Consider the following 12,897-nt stretch of genomic DNA (forward strand, 5'->3'; position numbering starts at 1 on the left):
TCAATAATTTCCCCACTCAAGAACTTTCATGAATTCCTCTTCAGTGAAAGACAGCATCTTGGCAGCTTCAAGGTGCATCTTTAAAAAAAAGAAAAAAAGGAGCCAAAGGTAAAATAGTGTGGCTGGCCAGTCACAAAATCCTGTGTAACTGGGGTAGCTGAAAGGGGCTTCAAATCTAGCCTATTCTGTTCTTTGTACCATGGCTCCCATGGATGTTCACCTGTTTAAGCTAAAGCTACTAGCTGTATTTTTCTGCAAAAATCTACAGTGTAGGGATAATGTGATAAATTCTGCACTAAACGTTGCAATTTCAGCTCTAGTAAAACAGGACTGGTAGCTTTTCTTAGTTCCTTATACTGCTTTAAAAAATATCTGGCGTGGAAACAGCTGAAAATCTCACAACTCGCATAACCTCTGAAGAACACTCATAAGAAAACTGATATACATTCTTCAAGCTGCTCAATATACAGCCTAACTTTTAAGCTATTACCAGTCAATTATGCCATTAAGATTCAATGTTCTAGCACTTCTAATATGTGTGATTTAATGTTGAATGGGGACTTTAACAAAATAATGTAACACCATTAAAAACTATCAATCAGCATAAAAGAGAGTAACTGTACTACACTGTGACAAGAAAGAGCTGGAGCTGACCCCCGGTATCTGTGTTGCTCTGTATCACACTGGACAACTGTGGCCCATTATGGCACATTCACACACACCTGCCACCTGTACACACATCTGTGCTTAAAACCAGTCAAGAGTCTCCATTTGTATTTCCACTACACAGGATAAAGCACAGTACTTGAAAGGGAACAAACAACTTTTTAACTTATAACAAGGCTCTTCTCTGAAAAATAATGCAATTGCTTGGAAAAATGTCATCAAGATCATCAGTGTTTGATGAGAAAAGAAGTACTAAGTGGTCACTGTGTTTGCACAGAAAATTATGCAATCGTCATATTAAATTGACATCAAATTAAGGCCCTGCAGCCAGAAAGCCCTGAGCTCCCTGGCTTCCAGCTGAGGTCACAGCAGAGGTGACAGCTCCACCACACGTCATCCCCAGAGTATAGTCGCTTTACCTGTCATCATTCACTGTGGAAAGCGTCCCAGCTAAATAGTTACTGCAAATTTTAATAAAATGGGGATGTTTTCAAGAACAGAAAACAATTCACATCTCTAAGGAGTCTGATGGGGTTTGTTTTTTGCATACAGACATACTGTTAGTTCAAACTGTATTGCTGTTCCCACAGGCACCACAGCACCCTTCAGCTCTGTACAGCTCAGACTAATTTCACTTTAATCCCTTTTAAAACTATGATTTTCTATTTAATTCTCTCTCTCAAGATGGTTTCTCTTCACAGACTATGGGAAGAGTGGTCTGAGGAGACCAACTTGGGAACACCAGCAGCTACTTGCTGCCAGCTGCAACTCATCCTAGCATTGGTATTTAATACCTTTTGGGTTTGTTTCCTCTGTCATTCTTCATGCAGTAGCAATTCCTGACATGCAGGCTAACTGTACCTGCCACACGCATCTGAATCTGCCACACAAGTATTACACGGATAGCCCAAATCAGAGTTTCCGCATTTGTTCAACAAAAGGCTTGTGTGAAGCAGACCTGAAGTTCTCCACGTGGTGAAGTGCTGGGGTTAAACCCCTAGCCCTGAATGAGGGCTGGCATCTGGATGATGTCCACAACCAGGCAAGAAAGACCCTGCTGGCTGGTTTTCATCTGGGGTCTGGCCAGCCTTGGGTGGGAACTGATTAGGTGATAACCCACCAGGTGTCCCTGCCTTCCACATGAACTTTGAGGCAGGGCAAGAAGCCACCTCTGTAAGAGCTGACTGCTTGCAGTGGGGTTGGGAGGTCTGCCCAGAGAGTGTGTGTGCCGTGTGAGGCTTCTGGTTATCAAAAGGGCTCCCTGGCTCTTCATAGGAAGTGGAGTTTCCAGGATGGCAGAACAAGATCATGAATTTCTATCTGGGGAACTACTATATAATTGGACTGATGGTCTGGCTGATTCCATCTCCCACAGCACGGTTCCTTGGCCAGCTTGTTCCCTTCTTCACATCCTTCGCCGTGAGTGCACTGACTTTTCCTTCCTCCGGTTGTCCGGCACTTTGGATCTCTCCTGTACCCTGTGGTAGCAGAGGGAGGGCTTTGGTTGCTGGTCTGCCCATTAGTGATAAGATCCTTCCTAGCTGGGCAAGCAGTCAGCACAAGAGTTGGTTATGTGTACTGAGCACATGTGAGCTTCAGCTGCCCTTCCCTGCACTTTCTGCCAGCAGCTATAAAAGGCAGAGCTGGTGCCCTTCCCTCTCAGGTTCTCCCAATCACAGCCTGTTCTGAAAGGACAACTAGCAACATCCTTCTGTGAGTAAATAACATTTTTTATAAAGAAAGGTAACTGTCTTTCTCTGCTATCTGCAGTTCTGATACAGTGTTGATAATTTTTTAGAATAAATGTAATGGAGTTTTGTGGAGTTTATCTGAGACTATGATTTTGGTGCACTATCAAACAGAAACACAGCTCTTCGTCACCCAATTCAGTGGACTCATGTTCCAGACAATAATGAGCTAACTCATTTATTTTGAGTGAATGCTGTGTTTTTTTCTTTCTCTAAATAACATCAGAGAGCTGGAAGGGCTGGCCAAAGTCTGAGCTAGTACTACTTCTGTCAGATGAATCCCCCGATCATCTCTGCAGCCTGTTGCTGCCAGAAAAATTCTCTCCTACTGGAAATGCAGGAGCAGCCCCAGTCCTCTTACTCCAGTTACCTGTCCTCGTTGTCCTGCAGTGGAGATCTATTTCAGATTCAAGGGTGTATCTCCATATTGCAATTTCCAGTTCTCAAGACAGGTATGTGTATTTTGTTAGATACAGTTGCCACTCCATACAGAACTACTCCCCCTCCGTAGGCCTCATCAGCTGCAAGAGTGTTTATTAAATGTCTGGTGAGCACTGCAGTGCTCAAAGGGTAAATAAAATGTTCTGGTTTCTTATCTCAATGGCTGACGCTTCTGAGGTGCCTCTGCTCACTGCTTTAGCTCTCTTACAGCTTTGGTTTGAGAGCGCAAAAAGAAGCGTGTCGTCATTCATTTTGGAATGGAGTTGTTAGATTTAGCAGAGTGAGCACTTGGAGGTGGACCACTCTGATATTCAGAACCCATCCAGGCAATTGCAAAGCCTGTAGCCTGCGCAGGACTCGTGCAGCCTCAGGAGGAAAACTGATACAAATGATAGCGTGCAATCCCAAGTACTTGGGAAGTGCAAGGTGCGATGGAGCTAGCAAGAGCTAAAGACATCAGGAAGTGGAAACTTTTGACTGGAGCAACATCTCTTCATATACAATCCTCTTACTATAATTTCCTTTCCTATAAACTCACAGGTCCTTTCAAATCATTCCATAAAAGCTCATTTGACAGGTCTATGCTGAAAATGTATTTTGAGAGATAAAAGGTATTTAACCACTTTGCAGTGTCCAAGGTTTCTCTTCCCAAGTAAAACCTCCCTTCTTTTTGGGACACCAGTGTATCTTTCTCAATTACCATAGTTAAACACATTTTTATCTGTCCTATCTGAAGGATTAATCGACCTTTTGCCACAACACTTCTGTGAAGTCTGTGTCAGTAACCATTCAGTGCGAATTGTCAGCGCGTATTCTACCACCTACCCTCTGTTCACATTCAGCTTCAGCTGCTGAAGAAACAGAGGCAGTAGCCCCTGCCCTCCCTTTACATGCCCTGAGGGACAGGAATGGAGTGAGATAGGAAGTGAATGTAGATTCAAGATGACTTTCAAGTAAGGGTGCCTGCAAGTGCAGTGGGGATAGGAACACCCCTGCAGTCATGTAGAGGTTACTACATTGTGTGTGATTCAAAGTACTCATATTTCAGGAACTACAAAAGGATCAACTTCCCTCTTTCAGTGTAGTAAATTCACACCTACAGGAAATACTCTTTCTTTTATACTCTTTTTTTTTTTCTTTTTTTTTTTTTTTTTCTGACACATGAAGAGATCTGCACCTGGTCAGAACTGTATATGTACAGAACACCTCAGAATATGAATAAAAAGAAACAATGTTGAGAGAGGAGGACAGGCTTTGAGAACCCAGGAAGAATGTGGGTTTACAGTGTCATGCTGAGAGGGCACACTGTTCCAGCTGCTGATACCACAAGGAATACCCTGGGGGGCAAAAGCTGAAGGAAAAAACCCGCACGTGCTAAACAGGATTCTACTGGCACAGCACCAAAGGGAGTTGCTGCTATTACCTGAACATTACTTGTTCTTGAACAAATAAGATACTCTTGATTCTAATGCTCATCAGTAGTGATCTTTCACTGTGACAGGTGAAAGCTAGGAATTCCACATTAGGAATGGGGTTGATTCAAAAGACCAGCCTTGGCTATATATATAAAGCAAAATGTTAGCAATATGCACTAATAAAAATGAGGCTGCAGCTCCCTTGCATTGAAACTTCCCAGTCTTGGGGCTCTGCTTTCCATGATTACCTGACTTGACAACATACCCATTTAGGTAGAGGTTATTAACTGAAATATAACAGTACTCTGGTCCTTACCTTTTGTCTCTTTAAAATATCAATTAACTTTAACTGCTTTTTAAAACCTGTCATTAGCTCTCCTTTTTGTTTCTGCAATTTCTTGTTTTCCATTTTTAATTCTTCAATTGTTTTGAGTTCTTGGTTAGCTACATCCTACCAAGGGAAGAAAAGAAGAAATGTATTATTTATGAAAGTGGTGCTGAAACCGCTGAAACTTAGCATTACATAACAAAATGACAAACAGTAGCCACATGTGACATTTCTGAAAAGAAATGGGATTAATCAAAATATTCCCACATCAAAACTTTAAAAAAAAAAACAGCTCAGAGATAACAGCCATGGTATGCCTCTGTATGTATTAGGTGTGTACATGCACTCCTCCCTTTTTCTAAACACATCTAATTTTCACACCGATGGGGAAAATCAGAAAAGCTGTAACTTTACTCTGTATATTTCTTCCTCCTGCACAGGTTGCAGTTAGTGTAGTTCAAGAGAACTTAACAAGCCCTTTGGTGACTTGCTTGAAGTTAGTTTGGGGACTGCCTATAAGAGATAAGATGCTTCCAAAGCTGATCAAGCCTAATTCTAGCATTACTGACAGATTACAGATTGAAACCTGTTTTCCTAAGCCACTGTACCTTGTTGGTTTGCCTCACTTTATTCAGTTCCACTTTGTACCTTTCTGCTTCTTCCAGGGCCCTGTTTAAGCGAACCTCGGTTGCACTCTGACTGGTTGCAGCCTGCTTTTGTACACGCCTTAAGTTCTCCAATTCCTGTTTAAGTAAGCAGTGGATAAAAACAAGCAGTATGACTTATGGTACTTCAATAAAATACATTTACAGCAAGGCCCACCCTTGAAAACTGAAGAAAGTCTGTGGCCATCTTTGGCCTGCAGATAGACTCTGTTTCAAAGACAATTAATTCCACCATTAAAACATCTCCTTATCACATTTTTAGTAACGGGAACAGAAAGATTCTTTTAAACAAATCAGTGTAGACAGGGAGCTTGTTAACCCTTCATTTTTACCATCAGACTGCCTTATTTCTGAGTAATTGTTTTATTTTCTCTGTTCCACACTAGCTCTTGTGGTGGTTACTTATGATTTCCACATCACTTATCCAAGAAACACCTGCTAATTGACAAGTATGTGCAGCAAAGGTGTTACAGTGCCGTTATGACTGGAACAGGTATTTCTGGGAAGCTTTGCATCTTCTCCAAAATGGATGAAGAGAACAGGAGAGTAAGATGCATCTCACTAATCCTTCCAAATTCTATTGGTGAATGTGCCTCCTCCAAGAGTTCAGAAAAACAGATGTGGCTTCAATGTTTGTATTTTGCCACTAACCTATCCATCTGACTGATTAGAAGAAGATGAGTAAGAGCCTGGCTAGGAGGGCAGCAGAGCCCCTTCCTGAGACCTCTGCATGTGCATCATCAGGGAATGCAAATTTGGTTGCTGGAAACTGAGCCCCATGTTTCCAAAGAAAATCAGCTGCACAGCATGCAAACCTCTTGGTCTTGGATCAAGGTGGTGGAGCTGTGAATAGAGTCAGCTAAATCTTTTGTGGTACGTTTTTTATTTTGCATTCCTGTGGAAAGCTTTGGAGTATAGCCTTTCAGGTATTTAATGACCAACAAAATAGTCTATGTGCAATGCAAACAATGTATCAGCTAATCATATCAGCTAATCATACCCTTTAGTGAAAGAATCCTAATGATTCTTCTAGGACTTTTTGACACATACTGTCATATATAATACCTTTTCAAGGATTTATTTGCAAGTCATTCAGTGAGACATTATTGTTAAACAGCTTTGACTCCAAGTTTTTGATCTTAAAAATGCCTGAAATAATTATTTTATTTTTTAAGTAAGCAATGTTTCTGCCAATTCTTCGATACTTTTAGGTAAAAGCTGGATTAATTTTCTCACATAATGTTCCTCTAAGGAGGGAGGGAAATTACTGTGTTCTAAAACTGCATCCCATTTAAATCTCTGGATTTTCTCTGCTGTTCTGGCACAGCTGAGGCACCTGGATATCAGTAGGGGGTGTGATACCAGAGAGCTCTGTAAGTAACCCTTCCAGCAAGCTTGCTTTTCTCCCAGTAGCAAGTATACACAGCACTTCTAAATTTAAATTTATTTTTAAATGTTTGATTTTGGCAGTTAGATCATTTTTTATACCAGAAAATGTGTAAAATAACTGCTGACTTAGCAGAGAACCATTCATTACATTTACTTGCCTTTTTTGATCTCTTAGTATTTTAAAGAACTACCACTACTTGTCATGATCATGTCTGATCAGTAATCTTGAGATATTCTAGAAAACACAACCTATTCGGAGTAACTGAAGCAATGGAGGTTGGTAAATCCGGAGCAGAGACAAGAGACCATATTTTGGACAGAGCAGCTGTACAGCAGAGGTAAATAAACTTTTCATCACAACAGACATCTCCAAACTACTGGGACAAACTTTCTACCTGTGAACTGTGCACAGGAACCAGCATAGGCTGTCTAAGGGAATTATGGAAACTGCAATTACGGAAGGCTGTAAGTACAGATTAAACAAACTTAGGTGCAGGATGGTTTGGATATCATCTAGTCTGTCTTGGTTTAAGAGAGTGGACTAAATGACTCTAAATCTCTCAGCCCTACTTACTGTGAGCTGATGAGTAGTATGAGTACTACTATTGAATATTTTTCCTGACAGAATCAACCATCAGGGTACTTGTTTAAGGGAACTTAACACCTCTAAGTATCTGCATAGGACGAACACACAATTTGAGAACAAATGACAGAACTACACAACGTTAAGGTGAAAGCACACCTATACAAATGTATAGTGGTATTTAATGGAAGCATAATGAGACTTTGTCAGGCTGACTTGTGTCCCGTTTTCCCCAAATCAAGTGAAACATTCTCCTGATTATATTACATGTACTACACAATGCTGTATGTATTACACAGTTTTGAAGTGAGGCTCTCTGTCTCTGAGTAATTAAAGAAAAACACACGCTGCCCCTAGATTAAGTTCCAAACAAACAAAGCTGTGTATGCAGGCCATCTGCTCCAACTGGGCACATACACAGTTTTGCATATGTGGCCTACTGCAGGAGCCAGGTTAATTTTGATTCATCCCAATTGGAGTGGCTGGTTTTCAAACAGTCCATTTTCAAGAACAAAGACACATCCTTTCCTCTGCCTGCAGAAGACACTAATAAAAGCTGCACATGGGCTTTTTAAAGTGTTCAACAGATTCCACAGTTTACAATAAAACTTTTACTACCAAGAGTAGTTTTTAACAATTATAAATAAAAGTAGAAAAAAAAAAACAAAAAACATTTCCCTCTGTTTTTCAAGCCTCCTTTGTGAATTTGATAGCAGTTTCTGTAAAGGTTGTTTTATCTCTTACAAGAATACAAGAATTTAATTTTCAAATACAAAATTATATGACCATAGAAGCTGAAGAAAAGCAATTACCAAAATATATTATTTCTTCCTTTTAAAAAGTGATCAGACTATTTGAAAATACAATTTCTAAAACTATTATCAGAGGATTGAAATGCTAATGGGAACATTGGATGCAAGTCTACTAAACTAGGCTACGGAAGGTGATCTTGTGCTTTTTTTTCCCTTTTGTAAGATAAATGAGACTAGTATCTGCAATACCTTTTCTAGTGCAATGACCTCCTGTTGTAAACCTTCACTTTTTTTGTTTGCTTCTTGTGACAACGTTTTGTACTTTTCAGTCTGAGAATGTTGCATACTGATTGCTCGTTGCAGTCTGGAGTTTTCTTCTTCAGTATCTTTAAGCCGATGTTTTAAATTCTGATTTTCATCATCCTGCTTGGCAACAATTAGCAAAAAAAACCCCAACTAAATTATTGCAAGGAAGCAGTAGGATAATGCAATAATAACATATTGTAAATAAAATTCAGTAAAAATATACATACTGGAGATATGGAGATAAGTTTTTTAAATTGTTATTTTTAAATGTTTAGACCTTTTATGATGGATTTCACAACAATTTTAAGAAAGGAAACAACTAAGAAGAACTAAGAACCAATTTCCCAGGACATTGCTTCAAAACCCAGCAATACTTCTGGTTTCATTTTCTGCAGTCTTTTACTTAGGCCTATCTTGTAGCAGTATGTAAAACATTTTATCTCTCACAGTTCAAAGGTTTTGAGAACTAACTATCAAAATGTTATAGAATAATATGAGTAACAGTGATAAACAGATATTTTGTGACATTTTTGTGAAAATAGCTAAGTGCACACATAAGGAAAAATTCTGGGAAAAAGAAGGGAATATAATTACTGATAAAACAATCCATTATGTTTTACAAGATTATCTGGTCTTGACTTAAAAGCAAGCTAATGATATAGGATACATCAAGTATTCAATTTTAAGATTCTCTTAAAAAGTGAATCTTCTAGTAGATTCATGACCTACTGGCAATTACATCCCACATTAAGCATTATAATTTTGAGGGATTTTTCTTTTATAACCTTTTAAGTATTATAAGGGAATACTAATGTAGGTTATTTCAGAGACACACAATGACCTTTGTTTCTTTAAGAAAAATAAATCAAGGTATGTGTAATGTCTAATTGTACATCTAACTGTACATGCACATGTAATGCTGAAGGTAATAGTAATTTTCACATCAGAAAAACTAGAAACAGAATGATACATTGAAATGCTGGGGTTTGAACCCCAAGCCCTGAATTAAGGTTGACATATGGGTGATTCCCACAGCCCTTCATAGAGAGGGGGTGAGTTTGCCTTATAGCTTCCCCCCAGGGTGCGGCCGGCCCTGCAGGGAGAGCCAGAAGGGAAATGAGCCCCAGGGGTCCCGCATTGAGTTGACAAAGGTCAGGTGTCTGCTTGGGGATAAAAGCTGGGACCACTGGCAGGGAGTCAGGAGTGTCTGTCTGTGGAGTGCACTCCACAGAGCTTCCTGGTTCAGGGCAGACCTCCTGACTCTCCCTGGAGCTGGGCCCCAGTCTGCTCAAGACCTTTGCAAATGTGGGCTGATCAGGTGAGAGTCACTATGTGGTCACCTTTCTCTTATGTGTTCAGCTTGCTGGTCTGGCTGTTTCCCATGCCAACTGTGGGCAACCTCGGGTCTCTGTTTGTACCACCTGTTGTGGGCCAAGTTACGTCCTTTGTGGGATCATTGGGGGTGTTGTTGTTTATGTACCAGCTGATTGATCTGTTTGTACCCCCAGCGATCATTCATGGAATGTCCTTCTTGTCTACAATACAGTCTGTGTATTGGTTCATCTTCCTGCTGGTGGTGGTATCATGTTTTTTGGGCCTGGTCATTGGTAAAACATACATTTACATGCAGAGTGTCATGGGAGCAGGACAAGAATAGGTACAAGGTTGTCTTCTGTCATCTGCTATAGTAACTGTATTCTGTAGTAACTTTGGCATGGAATAATGAAGTTCAATAGCTACTGACAAAATGATATTTGATTTGAAAATGTCTTTAAAATCTAAAGTAATAACTTCCTTCTGATCACAGCATAAAAGTATTGAAATGCAGCACCACTTGTACTGAAAAAAATTAAAAGTACAGATATAAAGTACCAAAATCTAATTTCTTCTAAAGATTTGTCCCTAGATGCCTATCTCAAAGAATCTTAGTACTATCCTGCTCCTCACCTCTAAATTAAAAGCTTGACAGAAAACATACAGGTGGTTTGCCATACGTTCTGAATGCCATCATTGCATTTGGGCCTGTGGAACAGGTGCAGAAAAGTATTCCAAAGTTCACAGACCACAACTAAGAATAATATAATTGTGTAAAATGCAAAGTCAGTTCAAAAACCTTGTTTGATTACAAATGCATGAAAAAGAGGTGATGCCTCTGGCAGACAGACACAAGCTACTTAAGGTTTTACAGTTCAAGAGATGCTTGAGCATCACCTGAAAACATATTGCCAGACAGTGCAGATTATAAAACTCACTCGTAGTACACTCTAACAGAAAAATACCAGTGTAGCTTCATGATGCCTTAACTTCAGTCTGCCCAAATATGTCATTCCAAATACTGCCCTCCACATCGTGTCATCTTGAGAATAGAGAGACTAATTTCTGTTTTGATTACAATATACCACTGCATGTGGATCATACATCAGCTGTTTCCACACTTTGTTCCACCAAAGACACTGAAAGCACCTAATTAAATTTCTCACGGTTTTTGATTTCTCATTCTGCCCTAAACATGCCTCTGCTCCCATCACCCAACTCTGGGCAGCACTCCTCTCTGTAGACCCAAATCTCTATTTGACTGCTACCATATCATCCTCCTCTTCCTTGGGCTCTGGTAACGCTCTCCTTCCCAGCAGTGATGGCTGGGGCACTCTGCAGCACCACTGTCCCCACAGCTGGGGCACATCTTCATTCCAAGTGGTTCTTCCCTGCCTCAAATTCTTTTCCTTAAGTATATTTTGCAAGCTTTTAGCTCAAGACCAGATTTATAGGGAAATTATGATCCTTCACTCTAAATTCTCAGGAAATTTAAAACACCAGAATCTTAGCTCTTCCATATTTGAAAAGGAAAGGTTGAGGGAATTCTGTTGTGATTATTTGTTACAAGGGAAACTACTCCATTTCTGCAGACAAGAAAGCTCAGCTCTTACCTTTTTCCTGCACTCACACACTACACTATCCAGCTCTTCCTGCATAACACGTAACTTGGCCTTAAGAAACCTGATTTGAGCTTCTGTGAACATAAGTTACATTTAGTATACACGAATACTCATTACTCAGCACAGAAGAGAAGCAAGAGTGATGTAAGAACTCACTTTCATCTTCTCGTTTTTAAAGCCATACCAAGTTGTTTGTAATTATTAAAGAGAAATAGGCAAATAAAAACTCAGATTTCTAAATAAATGTTGCAAGTTTCTCATTCTTAGCCGAAGTTTTGTATAGATCTTTAGTTTTAATGACTGAACTCAACATCTTTAAAACGTAAAAGACTCATCACTCTCAAAATTGAAACTTACTGTAAACTTGCATCATACTATGCTATATATCACAGCATTCCTTGAGATTGAAGCCAAGAAGACTATATTGTAGGCTATATTGAAACACCCTTGGTGCAGATTTGGAGTCTTGTCTCTTTAATTGTGGTGGTGGTTATTGAAATCCTGAATCAGAGCCACATTTGCACATAAAGTTAACAGCATGCCGTTAATGCCTACATGCTTTCCTGACTTTGTCTACACTGCATTCAGTCTAGAGCTGCATTTTGTGCAGTTACGCCCAAAGTAGTTTTAAACTGCTAACAAGGAACTACCTGTAGACTGCAAAACCCTCCTAACAGGTAAACAGCCCTCCCAAACAGTAGTTTATGCTTATTTAAAGTACACTGCAAATGTTATTTAATTAATAGTTTCAAATTAAAGCAATTTGATGAGATGGGTTTTCCAAATGAAATACTTCCTTGCTGTTGGACAGCTAAGAATGGCACTACTGTTATGACAAAACTGGCTGTGTGTGAACAGTATGTTCTTGTACTCCCTCTTCCCCACCCTTTTCCCAGCTCACCCAGGAGGAAATTGCACGGAACTTCCATGGGCACACAAGGCATGGGAGCAGCATGAGCAGCAAGTTGAGCAACACAGGAATAACCACTCTTCACAGCAAGAAAAGGATAAAGTGGAGGAGGAGCATCTAGAGCTGAACATGAAGGGATGGATGGGTACATGTGTTCATTTGCTGTAACAGGATGTTAATTTCACCCAACTTCCTTTATCAACTGTCAATTGCAGATTCAGTTGTAACTCTGCAAAGGCCAATAACAAGCAGGATTTGGGAAAACACTAGAAAAAAATAAGATACAGAGAGCCTTTTTTCCTCCTGTTACATCCTTGCTAGCTTCTGGTACATAGTGGCTATCCTGAGATGCATACTGTATTGAAGCCATCACGTTTAGTACTCTTTCATCTACTTCTATACTATCAGGTTATCTTCTTCATAAAATATATTGTAGTTTGGCAGTCACAACAGCCTGTGGCAGTAAGTTGCCTGATTTAATTATGTATTATGTGAAAGAATACCTTGTATAGCTTGCTTTAAATACCATTTACTGTGCTGTTTCCTGGTGTTTGCATTACAAAAAGAAAGGTTTCCCTTTCCCATTGCTCTTTTGTTACAGAATCTTTCATATTGCCCTCAATTCTTTTGTTTTCAAATTGAAGATTCAAATTCAAGTCTAATTCTACTTCTAATTGCTATTATATAGTCTTGCCTGTATCTTTTCTAGTTCTATATCCTGGATTTGAGATGGGATGTGCAGAACCATGTGTCATACT

At 39.7% G+C, this 12,897-nt stretch overlaps 1 protein-coding gene across 1 annotated transcript; it reads right to left on the reverse strand.

Annotated features, from left to right (window-relative positions):
- Positions 1–12,290, reverse strand: TEX9 (testis expressed 9). Its single transcript, XM_008947770.1, has 6 exons — positions 12,131–12,290; positions 11,221–11,303; positions 8,237–8,410; positions 5,207–5,341; positions 4,587–4,721; positions 1–78 (listed from the first exon to the last, which is right to left on the reverse strand). The coding sequence occupies exons 1-6, from the start codon at positions 12,288–12,290 to the stop codon at positions 1–3; spliced, it is 765 nt and encodes a 254-aa protein (XP_008946018.1).
- Positions 12,291–12,897: the final 607 nt, after the last annotated feature.

This window comes from Merops nubicus, unplaced genomic scaffold (genome assembly GCF_000691845.1).
Source record: "Merops nubicus isolate BGI_N331 unplaced genomic scaffold, ASM69184v1 scaffold20749, whole genome shotgun sequence".
NCBI lineage: Eukaryota > Metazoa > Chordata > Aves > Coraciiformes > Meropidae > Merops > Merops nubicus.